The sequence below is a fragment of the Malurus melanocephalus genome, unplaced genomic scaffold, assembly GCF_030028575.1.
Source record: "Malurus melanocephalus ecotype Western Australia unplaced genomic scaffold, MMel_1.1 scaffold_79, whole genome shotgun sequence".
In the NCBI taxonomy this organism is placed as follows: Eukaryota; Metazoa; Chordata; class Aves; order Passeriformes; family Maluridae; genus Malurus; species Malurus melanocephalus.
In genome coordinates, this window is record NW_026623311.1 from 42,398 (window position 1) to 67,484 (window position 25,087).

The 25,087-nt window shown below is 39.7% G+C and overlaps 1 protein-coding gene across 2 annotated transcripts in view; it reads right to left on the reverse strand.

Moving 5' to 3' along the window:
• CAP2 (cyclase associated actin cytoskeleton regulatory protein 2) overlaps positions 1-24,872 on the reverse strand; it is a 67,260-nt gene extending 42,388 nt beyond the window's left edge. The window contains exons 1-3 of one of the 2 annotated variants that reach the window (XM_057367440.1): positions 24,759-24,872; positions 13,006-13,130; positions 9,332-9,432 (exon numbers count right to left, since the gene is read on the reverse strand). In XM_057367440.1, the coding sequence (XP_057223423.1) occupies positions 9,332-9,432; positions 13,006-13,129 (225 nt within the window). In that variant the 5' untranslated portion in view covers position 13,130; positions 24,759-24,872. Of the gene's footprint in view, positions 1-9,331; positions 9,433-13,005; positions 13,131-18,870; positions 18,976-24,758 lie in introns of those variants that run through there. The other variant, XM_057367441.1, reaches the window with a different exon arrangement.
• Between the last annotated feature and the right edge of the window lie 215 nt (positions 24,873-25,087).

Consider the following 25,087-nt stretch of genomic DNA (forward strand, 5'->3'; position numbering starts at 1 on the left):
GATATGGTCTATTTACGGAGTAAAGTGTTTGGGSCTTTTCAGTACCTTTCTTTTCTGAGCATTTTTGAAAATGCTCAAGAATTCAAGTTTGCCATTTCCATCATAGATTACTGTCTTCTGCAAAATGCCAAGTCACCTGGCTGGGATTTCCAAGCAATCTCACTGCACAGCACACAGTCATGGATCYACATTTAAAGGCCTCCACATCAGTAGAAGAAAAAGGTACTATTGTTACATTGGAAAACCTGATCCACATGTAAGCATTCAATCCTAGGGGCTTCTCTACAGACTGGACAAAGCCACAAAATTGTCAGCTGCACAGGATTTGTGCTGTCATTTTCTGCCTCTGTAATATGTAATTAGTGATCATCACAGAAATAAACAACTGACTAAAAAGAGCCAAACATCAAAAACAAGCATAAAACCACCATAAAAACAAATGGCTTCTCTCCAGWGCCCAGGAAGCATCACTAAAATCTGCACCAGGCCACCACTGTTGGYTGGAGCTTCCAATAACCAAATATTGCCAATAATATATTTTATGAGCATTAGGGTATGAGTAACAGCAATTAGCAATAAGCAGGATTTTACCTGCATCCAATTTGTTAAATATCCCAGGACTCCTGAGGTAAAAGGCTTTTCCAGGGGGAATACATTTAAGTAAAAACTTTACATGAATGTTCCTTGTATTACATGTCAGAGGTTATGCCATAACAAAATGCTATTTTTTTTGTGTAATTGTTACTAGGCAAAGTAGACAGAAAACACTGCAATCTGCAGAGGCTGGAAGTTGGTCACAATTGTGCTGAGAGAGCGCTTACCCTCTCCATCCTGASTAGCCTACAAAAGCAAGCATGTTTCCCCAAGAGGAGAGGGCAAAGGGAAAAGAGCTCAAATCAGGATTTCACTGAAGAACAGAAAGTGGGGTACATTAAAGTTTCATAGACATCCAAAGCTTCTAGTTTCTGCTCTTACCTGGAGCCACATTATGCATCTCTGAAAACATGCATTACTTCTTTAAGTAAACAGGAACTACATACAATGTACTGAAGTGATGAAGTCCAAACTTTATTATTATCAAGATCAACAGTTTTTTAAATCCAGGTAACTTTCTTTTTCCCATGGACATCTGAGCTCAGAATTCTTTGGAGGACCTCGTTGCCAATGTTGAGGACCTATCTGTGGAAAGACCTCATATTCTTAAGGATAAGCAAACCTACACTTCCTCTATGGAACTTTTTCCTGTAAACCAGCACATCAGAGAACCACAGAGATCTCATGGGCCTGCAGGTCTCATTGTGATCTGCACAAACACGCTTTTTCTGCGCTGGTTGCAGGTACTCTGGTTATTTCTCTGATGAGCTGTTTTGCCCCTGAGGCTGCTGCTAAGCAGCTCCAATCTCTATTCCCCAGCTATTCTGTCAGAAGCCCTTCTCAGTGAGGGTCCAAATCCATACTAAGGAAATCTCAGAAAAGACTACAATTGCACAGGCCTTAGGATGTCATTCATGCAGCCCTGATTTAACAAATRTAAGTTCCAGGAAGTTCAGATGTTTCTATCTGTAACTTAAAAAGGTTTCAGCACTTCTTGAAGTATTACTTCAGAAATATTCTTCTAGCAGTGTTCACTGAGCACCCTTCTGACGAACTGGTTCCTTGACTTTTCTCTGTTTGACAAATACCAAGTTGCCTGATAAAGACTGGAGACCCACTAATTTCTAAGAAATTATACTATCTTTAAGGAGAAAGCTGGGACAAATAGGTTCTTATATTGAAAAGACTTCCTGTATGTTCTGCCTCTCAAGCATTTCAAGACAACTGATGACATGGCCCACACACCTCATTGTACAAATGGTCCCACTGARTTCCATGAAAGCAAATCAAAGGCTGAAAAGTGCCAGAACTTGTCTCCGTGTAAATTCACTTCCACTTTTATCACCTTGAAAGAATCCCAGGCCCCCAWCCAAAATTTGCTAACACAGAACTAAGTTCAAAACTTAAAGCTTAGACATCTATAATAATATTAAATATTTCTTCCCACCTGAACCATATTTTCCTTTTCAGAGGTTCTAAATAACAAAAGCCTACATGTGTTTGGAGAGGGAGCCTCAGCCTCTCTGAAGATGTGATTGAAAAGCAGATCTGAACTTGAGTGTTTATTTAAATAAAATATGTATTAAAGCAACAAGAAAGAAACATTTCAGCTTCAAAGCTCTACACAATGATCCCAAATGACTCTTTTTATTGTATCTCTGGGATTTAAAGTAAAACACATAATTAGACTTATGGAACTATGCATCAATACTTAAACTGCTTTGCAGTTCAGATTAATTGTGGAAATACATAGTCCAATTTATGCGTGTCAATAAAAGAAGTTTGCAGTGACAGTGACATGGTTTAATCTATCCTAATGGACTCTTCAACATTCAGAAATGTGAGCATATTGATCATGCAATTCATACTGGATAAAAAGAGGCAATGCACATTTGTGGCCACATTATACCCTCACCACTCCTGACAGCGCTCCCAGCTTATTTAAAACAACATTCAAACTGCACACTGGTTTCCCTTGTGGCTTAATTCTCATTATTCACTGAACTCCTTTTTACTAGAAACTGACTGAAGAGCCAGATTCTGAGCTCATTGTTTGGTTTTTTGCTGACTACAATGAACAGCCTTCTCAGTTTCCAAACCCAGCATTTCTATACACTCAAAACAGTTGCAACCACCAACTAGCAAAATAAAAGCAGGTCAGAGATGGGGAGGCAGATGAGTGAAAAGAGTGCACACGTGCTTTTCAGAAAGAATGAGACTGAAAATTAATAGAAGACTTACCCATAGCCTGTAGCAACAAATAACATCACTCAAACATTTGTCCCAAACCAGAAAAAAATGGGGGGGGAAGGCATTAATGGAAACAAATGGGGTTAAATTACATTACTACTCCAACTCATAATTTTTGCCAGAGAAGTAAGAGCTACGAATACCAGTAAAGAGAATTTTCAATCACAAGAGTTTCATGCTCATGACAATAGCGAGGATATGTCTTGGTTTTCCCGATTATTCAAGATAGTATGCCTTGGCAGTGGTTCATTAGAAATTACTGCTGTAAGAACMACACACCTCACTGTTCTAAGGCTGAGTGTTGGAGATGACTGCCACTGATGCCCTCTAAATCCAGGATTGCTTTGAAACACAGAGAAAAGTAGAAGCCTGATTACCTCACCAAGGCTTCCTCATGGGCCTTGGATCTGTGCCAACTCCACGTCTCCAACCCTCCATAGTAAGTTTTCTCCTGACTTTACACTAGCAAGTGTCCTAGGCAATAGCTTTGCAACAGGCTTCCAGAGGCACTTCACACAATATTTGTGGTTGTGAGTGCAGGTGGTTCACACTCTAAAGCTATCTGTGATTTAGCTCACTCGCCATGTAATTTTATCATCTTATGATTTSTGGTTAAGATGACACAGTGGTTTTCAACCTGTGGAACACTTATGCCTCTAGTCTGTACACTGTTCTCCTGGAAAACGACCAACAAAAACTGGTTTCCTGCCAGCTGACTCAAATTTTCTCTTAAAGGGCTTCAATGAAAAAAATTTATAGAGGACAGGAAAAATTAGCATGAGCTAAAGCATACATGATCAGTTCTGACTTTGACTTCAAATGGCCAAAAATATAATGTATGCCTTGATTAACTGCTCCATTTATTAAGCAAATTGATTGGTAAAACATAGATCTTATATCTATTCTGAACACTGAATATTATTCTGAATTCATCTGGTCAATTCAAGAACCCTTCACAATCAAATCTTTTCGTAAGAGCAATTTACCTGACATTTCTTGGGCAAACATGATGGATTTTTCTTTGTTTTCTCACTGTATATAAGATTTCCCACTCAAATAATTTCTGAAACCTCCTTCTAGCACCCTTGGGTGATCAGAAAATCCCACTGTACTGGGTAACCATATACACATATAATACTTTTTGGGGTACAATAGTTTTAGACCTTGGTCTAAAAGGCTCCTTAATGATCCCTGATCAACTGCACTACTTTGAAATCAACTGTTTATGAAGTCAGGAACTCCTCCATATGCAAAGAAATCCAATGAAAACAGGTTATGAGTAACTCTTGACAGCTTTCAGTGTTTGTGGTTCTGATTTCTTATGTTTCTGATTGAGGAAATGCCATATGGAATGTTCTCATTATGTATTCCCACCACCACCATCCTAAATTTACAGGTCCATGTTTCTTGTGCCAGCAATACACAACTAAGTGCCCAATATTGGACACCATAGCATTTGTCTTTCAATACTGTCTGACTTCTGTYGCTTCCTTGCCTTTTTAAATAGTAAGAATGACAACCAGTATTTACTGCAATGTCAGTGTCAAGTAACGAACAGCCTGATCCAGGTCTCATCAAAATTATTGGAGAACCTTGCACTCTTTSGGTGGGTGTTGTTCTAGACTCAGCATGGACAGGTCCTTCATGCTCAGGAGTCATCTTTATTCCCAACAAGGTGTTTTACAATCCAACACGTGTAACCATGTTTGCACACCACTGCACCTGACTAAATAAATCCTGCTTGTTTTGAAAGCCAGATTCAATCTCTAGGCCATATGGGAAGTTGTTCTTTGGAACAGAGCAATCAAAAATTGTAAAACTCCTAGAAATGTCAGGTTTTTTCTAAACAAACATCTAAATTAGCCTCTTAGCTACACTATCTATATTTCATTTCCACCTTTCTTCTATTAAAGGGAACATTCTTTATTGCTGATGTCATGAAGTATGTTGTAGTACATGTATAGCGTGTGTAACACAGCTGAATTAGCATTACAGAATCAAATTTAACACTGATAGATTTCCAAGGTTGCTTTTCTCATTGATGAATTTATTTTATTTTACCTTCACTTTTGGTGGAAAGAACTACTGTTTTATATACTTAAGACTCTTTCTTTCAGCTGAGTGCACTGGGTGTTTCTGTCAAAAATACATTTTAGTTCTTTTTTACGTATTCTGTTTTTCCCAGTCCTGCAGTAGCTACGTGGTTTGGTGTTTACTCCATGTAGCAGAAAATACCTCTCACAGAAATGCAAAAGCAGCCAGACAGCAAGCTTCTCTTTGGGCATGTTGACATCATCCTCCTCTCTGAGCTCTAATTCCACTTTCAACACAATGCCTAAACTGCACAGCCYCTGAGCACAAAAGATGAACACGAGAGTACACTTGTGCATTCTGTTTGCCCTGTAAGCGAATTGCCTTATTAACGACAAATCAGTCAAATAATGGGTTTGATAGTCTGCATTTAGATTAGCTAAGATAAAGTGCAAAAGTGTTTTTTTTTGCTGTAGCACAGACAGCAGCACATCTTGTTAAAAGTTCAGGGCTATGAACGTCATTGACTAATTCTTTAGCATCTTTCACACTGAAAGACAAATGCATCTATTTCATATGTCATAACTACCCTTTGGGAAAAAAAAAAAAAGGAAGGTAGGATTTTTTAACTTCACTGATAGGTAGGATTTTTTAACTTCACTGATAGCCCAAGCCCAGAGTGGCACATTGTAAAGTGCACATACGCCTCATAAAATGTATCTGCTGCTTTCAGCTGTCTGTTTATATTTATGTGGACTTTACTGGGAACAAGGAGAGAAGAATGTCATTGCTTTCATGTAATAGATATGGAAAACAAACTCTCTGGGTATGTGCATACAATATTTGTGGGGTGGACACTGCTTTCTCTGCTCACCAGGATAACAAACCAGTGCATGCACACAGAGAATTCCTGCATAAGGTGCTGTGAATTACTTCTCTGTGCTACCTTCTTCATGCAGTCATACATGTAATGAGTTGCATCTAAACTCTCTTCCAATAAGGAGCAAGTGAACCAAGAACCACTCTATTTCAGAATGCTCCAAGCAGGTTGAGCCCTGTCTAAGCTCTGAATTTCAGCAGCTGGAAGTTGATGGAAGAGAGGAGGGAAAAGGCATTCATCTTTTCATAGTTTTCCATTCCAAGATAAATAGCTTGGATGAGAGAAGAGGGAACATATAATAATCACACAATCTGTTCTTTCAACTGGTGGGGTTGGGAGGTTAAAAGATTTTTACAAATAAACATTTTTTWAAAAGGCAAGTATTCGCTTATGTTTGACAGAAGGCTGTAATTATGCTTTGCCCTGTACCACATAAAATATTAAAATATGGAAATGTGAGGTTATCTATCCTTCTCTTCTAGAACCAGTACATTCTCTTCCTATCATGAAGTCTCATCTGGTACATTATTCAAGCTCAAGCCAAAGTATTCCACTACTTGAGATAGCACATAAAGAAAAATAATGTGAAGCTCGTAATAAACGCACGACWAAAACCTGCTTCTTGGCCTTCTAACGTCTTACTTGCTTTTCTCTGACAAGATGAAGAKCCCATCAAACCTCCATGACCAGCTTCTTCACTGGACCACAATCTAAAGGTAGGCTATGTCTTCCACAAGCTGCTCTCTGTCATCCTTAAGGCATTTTCTGCAGTGCTGGAAGCATGGCCTATGCTGCAGTCAGAGTCTGTTTTATACTGATTTTGAATTTCCCTCATTCTGACAGAAGGATGGTTTGGTGTTGGCACATAYGGTGGGTCAGCTTTAGGGCTGTTACAACCTGCAATAGTTGGTGACAGCCCACTTGACACTGGTATGTCAGGCCAAAGACAGCTGGCTGGTAGCAGTCCTGGCCACACTCACTCTTTCACTGACTTTACAGGCTCTGTAGTTCCGTCATGGACAGCAGAAAGTGGTTTCATTGAATGTGTGCTGATAGGGGACTTTGCATTTTATAGAAATATCCATATAATCACCAGATCTTTATCCTGCAGACAGAACAGGGAAAAGATCTTATCTTAGCTGTTTAGTGTAATTTGTTTTAAACAGAGTATGTAAAAAACCTAGCCGTTTTCCCCATCTTTTAAAAAGTGGTTCATTTTTACAGTGCAGTYGACCTCAGAGATTTGCCACTACACGTACTGTAATTTGAATGAGAAGTATGTTGCTCTCAAGACTGAGCCTAAGCAGAACTGAAAAACTAACCTTTGTAAAATCCACTGTGCTGCTGTGTTTAACAGAGCCAGGAGTTAGCTATTAGTTCTTTTTTGTGGTTTGTTTGTTTTGTTCTCATTCAACAGACTTTTTCAGAGTACAGCATACTGAAAAAAATAGGAATGAGGCTATCAGTTATCAGTTATGTCTGTATTCTTCCTTTTGCCAGGCACCCAAACCACACAATCATTRCAGTCATCAGCATGAAACACATCATGTTAAATCCCTCATTTCTTTAGCATAATATGAAGTCTCTCTTTCTCTCATATTACCATTCTGGTCCATCAGGTATGTGAGGTTTTTCAAGACAACAGGTGTTTTTTGAAATAAAATACAACCTTCCCTTCAGCTCATTATGTGAAAGAGACGGCAGCTGCAAATATAATGCTGAGGACACATGGTCTATAAGACACCCAGAAGAAAAATACTCCTGGTTCCATTTGTTAAGTTAAAGCACAGATGTTGCTTCAGTGATAAGCATGAGCATAAGGCAACCACAGTCTGCTCCATGTTGTAAATTTAGAATCTAAGATTTCAGAATGTTTAGTAGGCTACAACCAGTTTCTTTATGTAAGGAAAGCTAATGCAATGTCTAAGCTCACAGCACTAACAAATACTCCATATCACAGCTTGCATTACAYTGTCATCAACAGTATGCTAGGGACTGTCCACAGACTTGGCTGACAAATTATTAATCATTTTTATATGGACTCAATTATGAGGATTAAATAGTGACAAATGCATAAATTAATACACTTACTGATTTAATTATTTAAACATTTAGAGATAGTGTATATTAAAAAGGGCTTAGCAGTTTAGAATGTTAAATGCAATCCCTTTCCCTACTTAGTACTGGTAGTAAGGCTATTTTTGTATCACTCAGATCTAAACTATTGAGAAATCAACTGCAAAATAATGATGTCTAATGAATGCAAAAACCAGGCTAGAATCAATCCTTTCCAAGGAGCAATTCTCTGCTTAATTAGGTTCATAATGCTTCCTCCCTGACGCCCCATTTGTTAATTTTTCTCTAATTCCTCAGAAGAACAAAGTACATATATTGTAGCTTATATTATAATTGTCTAGGCTTTTTGAAATAAAAAGGGAGTGCAGCATTTTCTTAGAAACACAAAGATCCTCTAGAATTGCCTGGTCTCCTTACTCCCTTCTGTTTTCTAGGCCTAACTAGGTCAGAAACTCTGTCCTACAAACCAGAACATGTAACATCATAGGAAAAAAACACAGACCACAGAATAATCCAGTTATCTTTCTCTGTAAGTAGACTGGCTGCTTTGATTGTCCTTAAGAATGCTTAGGTTGGTCTTGCAACATAAATCTCAGTAGCTTGTAGGACTGCATGTTTTTCTGGCTACAGTGCTTGTAATGTAGATCCAGCTGCAATCAACTGGGAACTATACACATGGAGAAAGGCCTGATGGCATGAATCTTCTAGAAAAGTCAGAAGTTTCATACTCGTTCAGATCCAGCTCACACTGATCCCAGCTCTTTTGTGTGTGGGATGTTTTTTGGTTTTTTTTCCCAAATGTATATTGGTAAGCTGTTGGTGAGGTGATCCATCCCTTGTCAATTCTATCACTGCCCATTTWAGGGAAGACCAGCTTAAAAAAATAAAATGACACAAACGACTTCAGATCACAAGGTTCTATTAGGTTAGAAAGTATTGTTATTAGTCCTTCCTTGCTGTAACACACATTTTTTAAAAATGATCATTTATATGGCTGAATAATTTTTTTAGTTTGCTACATTGTTATAAATGAAAGACGTGTGAGTAATAAAAACAAACAACCAAAACAAAGTTTCTGTATTAACTGGAATGATAATAATACATGCCTAGAAAGCAACAGGAMGTTATCACTGCTTGGGCCCACCTGTTGTTTGCTACTAATTTGTTSGTTAGTTGTGTTCCTGTCTTGCCAAGAGCTCAGCAGCCAACAAAACAATTCAAACCGCGTGTGATTGAGAATATTTTTGCATACTATGGTGTCCAACTTGAGTGCTGCAGAAAGCAAGCAATCTCTGCTTATGAATCCCTACAACCTCATGCCCTTCCCGAACCAACTGTACCCAGTGTGTTATGCCAGGCTATCACTACTACAAAATTTGCCTGCTTTTAAGATTCTCCTCTACTCAGAAATCAAGGTCACAATGATTCCAGTGGGAAAATGGAATTCCCTTAAATGGAAAACCCTTAAATCACCATAGGAAAATCTGAGTAAATACTTACATGTGTCTTCACATCACCTTCAAGAATCTTGCTGTACCTGAGAAACTCAGCAACACTTCCATTCAACAGCCTATCAAAGGCTTCAACATATGGTGCTATGCCTGTAGAAGAGGAAYATTCCATTATAATGGGTTCATAAAGTATATAATGCATAGGACATTCCTGCACAGCAGATGGAGATGTATCATAGAAACTAAGGAGATTGCTGTAATTTCATTTCTGATTTGTGAAATCAGTGAAGAAGGATGCATAATTATTTTTGTTCTAGATAGAAAGAAAAAAAAATCCTGCTCTTGGTAGAACTTGAACAGGAACTTGGAGAGAATTTCCTGTGTATAATGCATTGGGAAGGCTCTTTTGTCTTAAAATAACATGTGCTAAAATGAGTATTTCTCAGTCCTTCAAAGAAGGGACCTGAGAAGTTTAACTTTCTAAACAAAATTCCCCTGTTGCACTCTAATCAGATATTATCCTCTAAAATGAATCTGCATTGTACTTAACAACTATTTTTATACTACCCASCCATTCCTGAAGACCTCTGTTGTTTGGTAGCTTTTAATAGTAAACAATTCCATTTCCAATAAGATTTGGAATGGGTTGACAGTAGATTTATGCAGTGAGATATGGCTTTGTAATATCCTAATTTTGTTGTCTCACCTTGCGAAACTGTCAYTGGACAAAGAAAGCTCAAACAAGTCTTCCAGATGACATATTCCATTGACTATATATATGCTACCCATTACAACAGAGGAATAAGGCTGCTATTTTCTATATGGTACACAGAGAAGTTTCTTGATAATGCRGACAATCAAAAAATGCAGATAAGGCTCAGTTTCTTAAGCACCAGGCTTCTACATGGCTCTRTGTGGTACCTGTTAAGATAGCAAAAATAAAGTTTCCTTGGATGCTGTCCAGCCCTGCCTTTACTCCCTCATGTCTTGTCTATGCTTCAGAACCTTTGCCAGATCCAGCATGAATGACACACACATGAGTCTATGGCATATGTAGGATACGAGAGAACAAGGTTTAAATTCTTTCCAGCCTCTCTCCCTCATTAATGATGCCTGAGGATTGCTCTGAAGAGGTACCAGGCTTTCCTCAGAGAATTTGCTTTAACCTTTTGGCACTATATGACAATTGTGTCCAAATTCATAATCTTGAAAGCTCTCTTTATTCCCCAAGAGTCATCTGGCTCCATGACAGAAAAAAAAAGACAGGCTCTGGCAACTGGAGTTTGCAGTGGCCTGTGTGGAAAAGAAAATTTAGTTAGTCAGCTAGGTGGTATTTCAAGGCTCCTTTTGTCCTCTCCATGCCATGCCTATAATTCTGAGGAATTTCTAGGCTTTCTTTCATATTATGTGTTTGTGTATAAACCCCTCAAATGACCCAGTACACAAAAGGTTTTAGCTGTGGAGACGCTTTCCAAAGCCCATTTACACTCTTTGTCAAAATCTGTGTACGTTTCCATGAGAATCATTGTAACATTTATCTTTAGAGCAGAATTTTACGTAACAGTTCACCAAATTGTCCTAYGCAGAACTAGAAAGCAACTATGCTATTTTTTACTATTCAATACAGCTCACTCCCAACGCATTTACTAAAATTCGCTGTGGGCTGTGCACAGCAATTGAATGATTTATTTGCAATCCTGCTGCTGTAATGCCATTTAGGAAAACAGTATAAAGTACAGAACTCCCCTCCTCCTCATTCTTTCGTTGTTTCTGAAAATGTAGTAATAGAAAAGCCAAGGTTATCTCTTTTAAAACAATTCCCATTATGGAATGGTCGTCATGGCAGAGGCAAGCAATAGACCTCCATTTCCACTGGAGATTTAAAAAAGGTHATACTCTGGTTGAGTGTCAATTTTAAAGGGAAAAAAAAAAAAAGGAAAAGACCTGTAAGACTGTTTCATCTTCAGTGGCTCTGGCAGGATACAGGAGCCTCTGCAGAGGTGACACAGGCATGCAGAATGGTGTTTGGGGCATTGTAGGCGTACCAGTCACACAAACTGAAGACTTTCCCAACTGCACCAGGAAAAGCTAATTCCTGAGTCCCCGTGTGAGACAGCTCTGCCTGGAAACGTGGTGCAGCCTGGCAAGCACACCATGGTGCTGCTCATCTCAGCTTCTTACCTCAGTCTCCCAGTGGGTGTGTTTTATAATCACACTTCAACAAGGCCTCTCAGCTTCTTCTAGGGATCTGTTGAGTTGTTAAGGCTCTGCTTCCCTAAGGGGTGAATCTTTTCACCTGACTGAGCTCTTAGGTTAGGTCAAGAATATAAGCAGTTTTCATGGAAGTACCTGGCAAGATGAGCTATCTCCTGTTCTGAAAGCAACCCTGGTTCTGCAATACGGTGCTCTGRATAAATACAGGTTCACCTAACTGGACTCATTACAAGAATGAATTCTGTATCTTTGAGAATTGCACAATACCAAGTAGTGATTAATTTATTTTCTGGTTTGTATATGGATTGTATTTCTCCGTGACTTTGCTACAGTTTACTAGCTTTCTCAGTTTTCTCTGGACTGCAAGCACTTTTTTACCAAGCCCCCTGTGACTGACTAACTCATCTGCCCCGGAAGCCTGCTGGAAGATGCACCCCTTTCCGCCACAGAAACACACTGCTCTCACTCAGCTGCTCCACAGCAGCTGCCCATGTGCAGACCCATGGCACACGAGAGTGCAGAGAAATTCCTTTGTGTGTGCTGTTGGGTCAGGGCTGGCATAGTGGACAACACAGCGGCTCACACGCTTCACTCACTGCTGTGTCAGTAAAGGAAGCTGCCTGCAACTTTCTGTGTGTCCTGCAGCTTCTGTACAGTAGCTGAGTCCATGGTGGGATGTGCTGTTCTCTGGAGAATGCAATAAAGAACCAAGGAATACAGAAAGCAAAGAACATGAAGCTAATAAAGAGATGTTGAGGTTCTGGATGAGAAAACAAGTTTTGGAGAAAGGAAAGGGCACTTCTATTAAATCAGATTTAGAACTACCATACATGTGAAGTTATTTACCCTGTAACTTTCAGGTACAATAAAAACTAAGGCGTGAAAAAATATGATTCAATGATATAATGTGAATAAATGAACAGAATTCTGTTGATATATTCTTCACTGTCGTGCTTTGGAGAGCTACTTGAGAAAAGAGAGCTCAGGAGATAACAATGTAAGGCCATGGGTATATAGCAGTCGTCAGTGAGTAAATGCTTCCAAACAAGCTCWTATTTGATTAAGGATGTTAAACAATTAAACTAAGTGGCTCTGTACTATGAAATTCAGAGAGAGATGGCAAATCAACTGTGTTTATATTGGTGACTTCTGTAGGAATGTTTATGCTGTACGTTTAGGGGATGTCTCATTCCTTCCTTCATTTTCACCCGGTGAGTTATTTACAATATAAGTGCTAAAATGGAAAGAGTGATAAAGCTTGAGACATGGACAGTGTATTTAAGAAACAGTAAAATCTTTCATTTTCTGGGCCATATAAGTTTAGACTTGTGCRTCACAATTCTCCTAGGCTTGTCACATAACATCGCTAAATATAAATTTTAAAAATATTACTCTATTTTGATACAGAATTTCTAAGGGGTGGGATCACATTCCCTCTTAGAAGACAAACATACAGATTACTTGCAATTTTTTAGTAAGAGAGGTGGTACTTCAAAATAACATACTTACTTCCATTGACTCCATTGATGCCATCACACTCCATTCCACCAGATCTGTGTGAATCTGAAAATAATGATTCAAGTCGAGTCACTGCTTTCTCCAATCTCTCCATCAAGCCATGAGTCTCTGCCATTCTGAAAAAATCATTATGGATAGAAACAGCTTTAGATCCCTCTCAGTAAAGTCCAAGGACTTCATGCTACAGTTCTGTTCATCTTGTGGCTTTTTCTTTTATGATAAAACTGTCATTTTTTAAGAATTGTCTTTCTGACACACAAGCAGTTGGAGTGAAGCAGCTGACATTGGGTAACTTGCTTCTTTGTCTGCAGGGAATCTGATCAGTACTCAGCTCTGTTTTTTCATGCTAAGCAGCAGATTCCAACCACTGCTAGTGTAGCTTTTGAGAGTCTGTATGTGAACAGCTTAGAACAAAATGTGTATGTATGCCCCCAATCAGATACTGAGATGACTGGAATAGTCACAGAAGTAAGTGGTAAAATCTTATGTCCACAAATCAGCATTTACAGGGGCTAAAACACAGAAGCAATTAATACTCCCCCCTTATTTTTGAAAAGGTTCGTTGTGAAATTTGCCTCAGTATTTTATGCTTTGTAGTAGGACTCAGCCACTTGACTGAGGACCACAGAAAAATCCAAGAAGGTCATCTGTTCATTTTTCTGATATGATTTACCATCACTTTTTTTTTCAGTGACAGAACTGAACAGAAYTACCTGATATGAACCAGTGTTTCCCAAGCTTTAAAATCAAATGCTAAATAACATTTGGATAGAAAATAAAATTCAGAGGCCTGCTTGTGCAGTACTGCTACAGTGCTTTTGACTGAAGAATAAATAGAAATTAGGTTACATTTTTAACAACTCACACTTTGCCTTCTTTCCCCACAATGTGATTATCTGCTCTCTTACATGTGATGCAGTGTAGGCATTGACATTTTTGAGTATTGGCCAATCTCCCAGGGATAAAAAGTGCTATCTACAGTTCCGAGTGAGAAAGAGTTATATAAGCAAAGACGAAGCTATGTTTAAATACCCCATCATTTATTAGAACAAGTTTACTGCACATGTTCCTCACTTAAGGTTGTGTTTGATTTTGTAAGTGAAATTTGGCAAGGGGTGTGTGTGGTGATGATTAATATGATCTTTGTGGCCTGTTCCAGCCCAGCCCCCACACTAGGCTGCATCTCCTGCCCAGCGCTGGAAGTGCAAAAGCAGGAGCAATGGGGAATGCACATTTGCAGCTGGGGCAAGCAGGGAGTCAGAGGCTCTTTGGGGCCACCACCCTGCAGTGTTCTGATTCCTATATGGCTTGTAGACTAGAACAGTTAGGCAGACATGGAACAAATGTGTAAATGTATCAGTTCCTAAAGAAGAGCCTGCTAGAAATGCTAGTATTGCAGAGATATTAAAGCCTAATAGTTGATTCCAACAAACTGTGCAACACTATGCAAGGCTTAGCAAAACATAGTTGCTTCAGTGTCCCCAGAGCCAGTGGAGAATGCCTAATGTTTTAATTTATTAAATGTTGTAATTAAAAAGTAAAGTAGCATGGCAAGAAATGCTTCTATTTACAAACTAATACYACTAATTCTTCTTAATAAAAAAATAGTATTTTTCTTTTAAATATTTAAGCATGAGAAGAAATCAGCTACTAGAACTGTGGAAACACACAGAGAGCTCTTCTGTGTATTTGTCTGCCTGTCAAACAAGGTGGGACCTTCAGACTTTACCCTATAAATGCAATGAGGTTGTGTTTGACCTAAAAGTGAAGCAGCAGATTTTAGAGTGAGAAACCCTTGGGAGAAGTATTTTCATGAGAAAGTTTTGTCTGGAGTTGATGGGCTTTTCCTATTTACGTTAAATTAAAAAGCAAACCTCCAAAAGAGGATGACATTAGACAGCACGCACACGAACAATGGAAAAATTCAGAGGGGCTCTCTTGTCTCATCACAGGTTAGAAGACACCTCGGAGGGGTCATCTGGTCCAACCTCCCTGCTCAAGCAGTGTCATCCCAGAGCACATGGCACAGGATTGCATCCAGATGGTTCCTGAATATCACCAGTGAAGGAGACTCCACAGGCTCTCTGGGCAACCAGTGTCAGTGCTCGGTCACCTGCACAGTAAAGAAGTTCTTCCTCCAAATCAGGTGGAACTTCTGAGCATCAATTTCTGCCCATTGTCTCTTGTTCTACTGCTTTGCACCACCAAGAAGAGCCTGGCTCTGTCCTCTTGGCACCCTCCCTTCAGGTATTGATAGACATTGATGAGGTCCCTTCTCAGGTGTTTCTTCTCAAGGCTGAAGAGGCCCAGCTCCCTCAGTCTTTCCCCATAAGAAAGATGCTCCAGTCCCTTGGTCAGCTTTATGTCCCTCCACTGGACCTGCTCCAGGAGCTCCATGTCTCTCTTGTACTGAGGAACACAGAACTGGACACTCCAGATGCAGCCTCAGGGCTGAGCAGAGGGGTGGGATCACCTCCCTTGATCTGCTGGCAATGTACTTTCTTTATACTGAAAATTCACAATATTCTGTTTGAAAAAATAAATTCACTTAAAAAAAACACACCTCAAAATTTTAGTAAGGTCACTAAATCAAATATCTTGGCATGAATGAGAGGAGCTCATCAGAGGAGCTGAATCAGAGGAGCTTCTGAAATATTCAAACTTTTAAGATAATATTAAACCTTTTCTTAAAACAAGCACTGTTAATCCTAAAAAATATTATGAATACATCCTTTCCACATTTTACCCTACTACATAAAAGTCTGGTGTCAATTTTAAAGGTTCTGTTTTTAACCAATCTAAAGTCTGACTGGTATAACATAGCATACTAACAGTCAACTAATTTCATCAGTATTTTAAAATACACTTTCAGTATAGTTCCTATTTCTCTTTATTTGAAGATACAGTCTCGTAGGTTGGGTTTTTTTTTCATTTGCCTTATAATTTTCCTTGATGATGTCATCAAATATCACAAAAATTATGCACAGACTTCTACGGAAGACATTACTTTTTGGCCTCTTTAGCCTGATTTTGCCTGTGGAAGTATACAATTGTTTGATTACAAATTCAAGAATTTGAGTGCACACACCTGGAGGTCTGAGGAATCTCACAAATGAGCAGATTGTAGTGGCCTACCCAATAAATTGCCTTCTGTAAGACACTAAAAATACACTTACAGTGTCAGAAGCTCAGGGGAATAACCCAGCTCAATAACCTGAGGGACCCTTTTAGCAACACTTTCCTGCTACAACATAGTCGTTTGCTCACTTTATGTTCTTCACAGCTTTATTCTTTTCCCATTAGCTGGAGAACTACAATGTTGCTCTTCCAAAAGCAGGCGTCATCAGCAATCATCATCAGAGTAATATATTGTTAATCTTTTTAAACAGAAGTAGAAACCATTTTTACGCTAAAATTAGGGATGCCAGGTTTCTATTTTTTTATATAGAATATTACAGTTAATAACATCATGTTTACACCATGTCTACCTTTTTATCTGTACATTCATGTATCCATGAGTACATGGTATTTGCATCTCTTTATATAGAACACTTTGGTGGCATATATAACTACACTTTGCTTTACCATTAAATGACAGTGTTATTCTACCTTACAAACAACACATGTATTAATGTTACTGTCTTGAACATCCACTGAACAATAGCATGAAAACTCTCTTCATCCATTCTCAATCTAAACATTGACATCTTTGCCTATATTTTGGGATTTACATATTTGGCTCATATTATGAAAAACTTCAGCATTTTCTTGGCCTATATTCAGCTGTTTGTCGATTACTTATTCCACTGTACTCTGATTACTTATTCCACTGTACACGGTCAAACAGATACCACCAAGCCACAGCTCAAAAGGAGACAGAACACAAATGGTATAGCTTGACTCGGTGAAGACACTATCTGCCAGGATATAGCATCAAAGCTTTTATTATAAATAAATAGGAAGACTGGTCTACTTACAATATCAAATTAAATCTCTGCACTTTTAATGAAAAGTAAAGAGGATGTAAGTATTTCAATCTCATGCTTCCACTCCCATAATGCATGTTTTTTTATCAATACAAACTCTTTCTCTCACCTGTTAGGATTCTAATTAAAGCTTCGAATTGATTATCAGCATTAATTATATATCTTTTCCTGAAGTTGATGCTGACCACCTATAAGGAGTTAAAAATAACAATGCTTCAACTCCCATGTAATCCCGTGTCCAGTTACTCTCTTGGTTGAGAAGTACACTATCCTTCATTGAAAATAAGRTCATGTAAGAGTCAGGAAAGGTGTTAACACACATCAACTGACAAGTCATTCAAACACTGACATTGGTAACTGTCTCTTGTGCACAAAATCAAGACAGAGAACCACAGCTCTGCCCTGTTTACTGTTAGTGGTATCTTTTTTTGGGACTGTGAAAGGTATGTGGTAATACTACCATCTGCCACTTCTTCCACAAAAGTAAAGCCAAAACCAGGTAGAACAAGGCATGCTGAAGCCCCAAAAGCAGATTTCTTTTTACGGACAGGTCTTTGGAGATCACTGCTTTTCTCCCCAGCTGTCTCAAAGTACCATTTATTATCAAGGGGRAAAAACTTGGCTGCAGATTAAAATTTCCAGACATACTGATCCCAAAYAGCAAACTGAAAGTCAAAATACACATGTACTATTCCTGTTACTATTGTATGTGACTTATGACAGAGGACAATATTGCTCCATCCTCAAGAAGAAACAAGCTGTAATGAATGTACAGGGAAAAGCAGTACAATAGCATAAGGGGGAAAAAAAACCATATGATGATGTATCAGGTATGTAAAATGGTGGTTTTGAACACAGGAATGGTGCTACCTTGTAAAGTATGGAACTATTCTCACAAACATGAGATTATTCTATCAGCACAAGATAGAATAGAAAGTTCTACAGTTTGTTTTACTTCTCTGCACTCTATTAATATGAAAGGAAATGACCTGTTAATTTATTTATTTTCCTCCACTGCCCCCACTCAGTACTAGTTCTTCCAAATTCATCCAGCATCTGAAAATTAATGCCAGGTCTCACTCATGCTTATCATCTGAGACATGTCAAATTTGCTACACCCTACACGTCAAATTTGGATTTCCTCTTGATGCCAAAAAAGGGCAGATGCCTAAATCAGAATATAGGCAGCAATGTGGCATTTTAACTGTATCCACCATTGCTGCACTGCTTGGAAACTCACACTGTCATTGGAAGTACAGCACCTTGCACATGTGTTTTCCCTCTTAATCTTTACATAAATTGCTACTGAGATTTGAAATAAAATATACAAACCTCCACATTGCCAGCTGGTACTATCAGAGCGCCAATCATGAACATTTTATAGATCCAAAGAACTTTGTCCTTTGAGAGTTCCTCTGTACAATATATGTCAACATTTATCAAGGGAGGGGAAATGCATACACATTCCTGAACATCCCCTCAAATTACAAATGTATCTTACAGCATTTCAGTTTTGAATAAAACACAGCCAGCCAGCTTAGGTCTGAAGTGGCTGCTTTTCTTATATAACCATTCAAACATGTACAAATCCAGGCTGTGTTGAGTGAGCAGTCTCTTTGCCATCTCTGGCATGAAACCCAAATTCCTGCTGTACCCCATTCTGGTTTAGACAATGCAAACCCACTGGCCTGGGGCCACGGGAGCTGCTCAATCTCAGACAGAGCTCGAAAGCAGCTCAGTAGTGGCTGAGTGGTAAGGAGGGCATCTGAAGCTCTTTGGGCTACTATCATAAAAGATTCTGCATGAAGGATGCAAAGGGAACAGTGGTGAGAAGAAAGTATGTTGGTTGGTAGACCAATAGGAACATTACCTTGTATGGTTTGTGTTTTGTTTTCCATTAGCTGTAGGAGAGGAATGTAAACAGAGGCGTCTCAAACTGATGTCAAATTGGATTAAAACAGAAGACKTCTCAATAAGGCCCTGTGTGAGAAGAATGATTTGAGTTTCAAATCACAGCCTTTTTTATTGTTTTGCTCCTAGATCTAAAAGTTCATTTGGGAGCAATTAATTCTTAAGAATAGAGAATTATTTTCTTTTTAAACCTAGTTAAAAGATAGAGCTCGGTATATGAAACAGTATTAGAATTTTGTCTTTGCTTTTGTTAAGATGGACAGTTATACCCAAAATAGCAAAAAGACAAAAATGTCTGTGTGACTGCTGCTTTTTGTGGATGGATGTGCCATTGTGACTATTAAGTTCATGTGAAGTCTTGGCTACTGTAGTATACTCATCATACAATATTTCTRTCAGTAGCTCAATGTGTGTGTTAAACCTACTTATATGATAATGAGTCCCTTATGGCTGTGCCTAAGTTTGCTACCTCAATTATCTTGTGTGCGGATTTCTTTCTTTGGCATAACCTCTGTTTTTACAAAGGGCTACTTTTTATAAGCAAAAAATATTTCTGTGCAGAAGAGGTAAAAGCAGGTTCATGTTGAACCTCTTCCATTTAACCTAAGCCTTTTCCTTTGTCTGGCCTTATGCTCTTGGTACAACAAAGCATACGTTTCTCTTTGCATTCTGGCACCTTCTCGGCTTCTCTCCCTCTCCTAGTGATCAGGCTGCTGTCTACAAAAACATGCAGAAARAGAACAGAGGCAGCTTTTAGCCCTCTGTGCAAAAACATTTTTCAGCTTGTTTCATAAAACAATCTCTATTTTGATAAATACCCTAAGACTGCTGATGCATTTTAGATTTCTTATCACATCCCARTTTAGCCCCATAATTATGGGTGTGYAACTGCACACATCAAGCTGTATGTCTACCAGTCAATGTAATAATAACATGGACTGAAGTAAGGCCTCTGATAATGTAATATTAATTCTTTAAAATACATCATGTGTTCATGTATGTGCTTAGTATCTCCTGGAGTATCAGCTCACTTTCTAATTACCTGGAAGTTCTGTGAWGAGCTTCTATCCCTTGCTGAATAATTTTTACTGTCATCAATTTTGTGATCACAAAGAGCAAGTTCATTATTTAATGATATACYGAAACAGTCAAGACTTGACAGTCTGTGTAAGCATGATTGACTTAAAATAACCAAGGCAACCCAGTTTCTAAGTACATTCTCCGATTTCTTTTATGCTCCTTTTTCACGTCACCACTGTTTTTTTTTTTCTTGGTTTTATTTTCTTCTCTCCCTCCAATGAAGTGTATAAGTTTTAATATTTCTTTAATCAACAGAAAAGCAGTGGTCTTGGCCACCTCATTTACTATGTATTAGTGTGGGGCTCTTCATGTAATCAAGCATCCTAAAGGCCTTACAAGCCATTTAATTACCTGTCACAAGTCCAATTACTGTATGTAAGCAGCTTGCCTTGCTGAACTGAGAAAATAGTGCATGCAGGCATTGATTTTATTAAAGTGCTTCAGTTCAGTTGGTAATAGCTGAACAGTAAGATCCTTTATGCTATKGTTCCAAACAAATTGAATTTGAACTCTCCGAAAGGATAAATTCCACAATGTACAAACCCGTATGAAATGTTTCAGTACTTCCAGGATGTGGAAGGAAAAGAGCAAAGGAGGAAGTTGAAACTAAGCTAAAAGTATTGCAAGCTCTAAAAACAGAAACTCTGAATATACTTCTGAAGAAAAGACGAGACTGATGTTATTCAGTACCAAGGTTAGTAACAGTTCATGCATATCCATATTATGCTGAAGCCTGAATAGTTGGGCTTGATTTMAACCAAGCAAGCAAGTGTTCCTATTCTTACCAAAACATCCTGCTGCAATCTGTGTCTGATGGTCTCAGGGTCACCATGGCTGCCCCACTCAGCCTGTGGCCAGCAGCTCTTCCTCCAGCATAGTAGGACCCAAGAAAAGGCTCAAGAAAACTTTCTGTCATATGAGTACCCCCTCTGCTCTGTAGCTCAATTGGGATCTTTACTGGTCAGAAAAAGTCAAGGTCTTCACACAGCCCCCATTCCCAAATTCATCCCACTAACTCTGCAATACTGCTAGCATTGCAATATCTTGTGCCTTTGCTTCTGATTCAGCATGAAATGGGCCACCTGCTACTAAAAAAGATTTCCTGATACAACCTGGTTACTACTTAAGAGGCAGCTTTAATGATAATCCATGCAACCTGCTCACAYACAAGATCTGTGACATTTAACTATTTATCCCTCCTCTCTTTCAACGTGAGGTCTTGGRAAACCCAGAGAGATCAAACTGGACCTATTTTAGAGGCTTATAAGCGTTAGCCTTTTTGAGGATGGCTGTTGCTCTAGAGGACCCAGAGCTATTAGGTGAACCAGTCTGCTCTTTCTAAACAATGACAGATTACACAGAGAAATGTAAATGATTCTTTGCATTCCTTCCAAAAAGCAATTAATATTTAAACTAATACAAAATATAGCTTCATGCTTAGGACCTGAGCATGTCTTCTTGGAAAAAGGTGCTACTCTTTCGTTATGTAATTGAGCTTTTCCCTGTTTCACTTTTTTTTTTATACAGGCTACAAAAACATTACRGCTTTAATTCCCAGCATACTACTGGTATTTTGGATTTTACAKGCAACCTCTTTGGCTTGCTGTTCTCTGAAAAATTATGGGTCAGACAAAGCAATTCCCATTAGCATACACTCAGGAAAGTAGTCTCAATGGGACATTTTAAGTAACAGAAAGTCCCTGAAATTGACAGTCAGAATACCTTAAGTACACAAGTGAAATAAAGACAGCAACAGCCAGTATATCTATAACTACAGTGGTATCTATGCCATAAAGCTTGCTAAATGGTGACAGAGGTCACAGATTTAAGAAGCTACAAACTTCCTATTTTGATGAAGTATCTGAATCAGCATAATCATTGTCATGGATGCAGCTGTGCTCATGCACACTTATGTCACTTCAGAGTACACGGCTTAGCAAAGGTGTTGCTATTCTGGTATAGCTCTTAGCAGCAACATTCTAAAGAAGAGCTGAGTCTTTAAAGCCTGAAGTATCTGGTATTATGTTAGCAACCGGAGTGGACTCTGTACCACATGAAAGCAACAAGTTCCCAATTGTCCCCCCTACTTCAAAAGATGCACTTAAAGTTTTAGAAAAATTAAAATTATTAGAATTAAAATTATTTATATCTATCGGGGTACTTCATGAAGCAAAATATTTTAACCAGTTCATAATAAAGCAGCTGTCTGAATAACTGCAAAAATGTATACCTTACTTATTGTAGGTGTTKCTTTGGTTTTGCCCCAATAGGCACAATAAGCAAAGAACGTTCTCTTTCGTGTAGTCATATGTTCCAGTAGGCAGCAACTGCAGCTATTGAGTTTGCTGCTGTTGCACATGATGTTCGAACTCATGCAGAGCCACTGAGAATAATCTGGCAGTTCATCRTTTTTCTTCTAAGAGTTCAAACCAATTGCAACTTTACTGTCACTGACAGGCCACAGATTAAAACATAAAAAGACAACGTGACTTTGCCTAGGTGATGTTACAAGCCAAAATCCAGGCAGAGGGCTTAATACAACTTGCCGGGTTTCCAGCTCTCCCTACTCACGTTATTTCTCCAGTACTTGCTAATTGAGATAACCATGAATTTTAGACCTAAGTGAATTTTAATTACTTTTATTTAGTTTTCTCTTAAACTTAGGGYGTCCAATGTATTTTGCACAGTTACTAAAATTATACAGTGGGATCAAAAAATCTAATGATGGGAGGAGATTAATACCTGTAATCTTAGTACCCTTGCTCCTTATAGTATAYTAAGAAGCACTTTTCTCCAGTGAGAAGTGAGAGCCACAGCTGACAAAGAATAATGAAAACATGTCAGAGGTTGGCTCTACTGTAATAGTAAATAATGCACATCCTCTTCATATTTATTTAATTGAGAGAACATATTTTATTTATAAGTTTGGGGTGGGCCTGTCCAYCTTCCACATATGAACAGCATTCTAGGGGGAAGACACAAAGGAATTATGCTTTATTATTCTGAATATTCTGATTTATTATCTCWGATATGAATTATTATTCTGAAGACTTGCCTTTTTGTTAAGACCAAGACCAAAAAGACCATATTGTTATATGTGCCTGGCTTTGTTACAGAAGGTAGATTGCCTTTGTTCTTGTGCAAACTTGATCAAAATAGAGCCAGTGTTATGAAATCCTTGTGTTGAAAATGTGTAAAACAGGGAAAAGAAGTGTATTATCATCTGCATAATAACTAATGAAAAGGAAATGCTAGAATAAAATTTGCATAAAAATTAGGGTATCTGACTAACAGTAATGTTTTAAAAGGCCAGCTTCAAGACTACTGTATTGAGTTTCAACTCATTCCATCAACCACTTTACTACCCTGAATAATTTTTAAAGTTACATTTCTGAAGTGAATTTTCTGATTACAATTCCACGGAACAATAAAACATGGCAGTCCATCAACCACAGCCACTTTTGCCTGACTTGGGAACAAACTGGTAAAATCTGCAGGTTTATTCCACTCAGACCCCCTGCTAAACAGATCCCTTGCAAGTATTTCCTAATGGACTGGCGTCTGGGTAGGGTTTTTTTCTGACATTTTCCATCATTCAAACCAAACACATTTAGGTAAGGTATATAAAGAGAACTTTCTTCCCCAGATGSTCTTTGTTTTTAAGACTGCCCCTACACATTATGAAATCTGAACACTACGTGATAAAAATACTCACTGTTGATGCCRTAATGCTAAGATACAAATCTACAGCAATCCCCAAAGCAAAGGACAGATTGCACATTTTTAGGTGAGGCCATGACAAGTTCTCCTCGGCTTTGTGCTGGCTGCATCTCTGGGGGAGCGCTCTTGATGTCAAATTACTGCAAAATGCCGGACTTCAACCTCACGGTTCYTCATTTCTGCCTTCCCCTTGTCCCCTCTGAAAACTACCTTGTGTTTGAAGTATCCTCTACACATTTTTATGTAAAGGTATATGTTATGCTTTCAGATCCCTCGCCCGAAGATGCTAATTAACCCTTTCCTCTGGGCTAAACCTGTAGKCTCTTCTGCCACCTCCCCCACACGCACACCTCCGGCTCCAAAGGCGGGAGGATGGATCCAAGGGCTCGGCCCCGCTACCCACCGGCACTGCAGCCGCCTGCCTAAGAATTGTATCATCTTTCGCTGATTAAGAGAGTTCGAGACCGGCACCGTTTGACAGCCAGGTCCGCACGAACAAGCCGAGGGCATGTTTAATAACCCGCCGGTGCCGGGACCCGGGGCAGCGCTGGGGCACAGCCCAATGGACCCCCGTAGTCGCTTCCGGCGCTGAAGGGGGGCTCGGCGGAGCAAGCCCGGCTTCGGCCCCCGAAGAGGATCCCTCATCTGGTATTTTGCTAGGGTATCTCTTCTCCCAGCCCAGATTACTCCCTCCCCACTTATCACCCGGGAAAGGGAGGGAGGAGGGGAGGGAGGGGGAGACTTTCCGTGCGCAGCCCGGCGCAGGTGACAGGAGGGAAGTCGAGAAACAGTCGCGGGTCCCTGACCCAGATAGCTACCGAGCACCTCCCGCCCAAGGAATTACTCTGCCGCCCTCCTGCCCTCGGCCGAGCCCGGATTCGTCCCCTCATCACTTTYCCCCCATCCCCAAGATGTCCGCTGTGGCTGCTCCTGTCGCCGCCGCCGGCGGGAGCGCACCCACGGCCCCGGCCGCACTTGCCCGGGCCCGGAGGGGTCGGGCCGCTCCCGCCATCCCGCCCCTCCCGCCGCCGCCTGCTCTTGAGTTACCTGTTCTGATGACCCGCGTAGTCTTTTTTTCCCCCTCCTCTCTGCAATGAAAATCCGCGGCCGGTCACTCTCCCCCCTCCTCCCTCGCTTCGCCGCTGCTCTCCTTCCTCCTCCTCCTCCTCTTCCTCCTCTTCCTCCTCCTCCTCCTCCTCCTCCTCCTCCTTCCCCTCCTCAGCGGGAGCGCGTGTCAGTCACATCAGCTGCCCGGGCAGGCAGGGAGAGCAATGCCCAGGAGCTGCCGGGAGTGCCAAATAAAGACAAGTACAGAAAGGGAGAGAGACGGTGGCAGAGATGGAGAAAGMAAGCAAAAAGTGGGTGGAGTGTGAAAC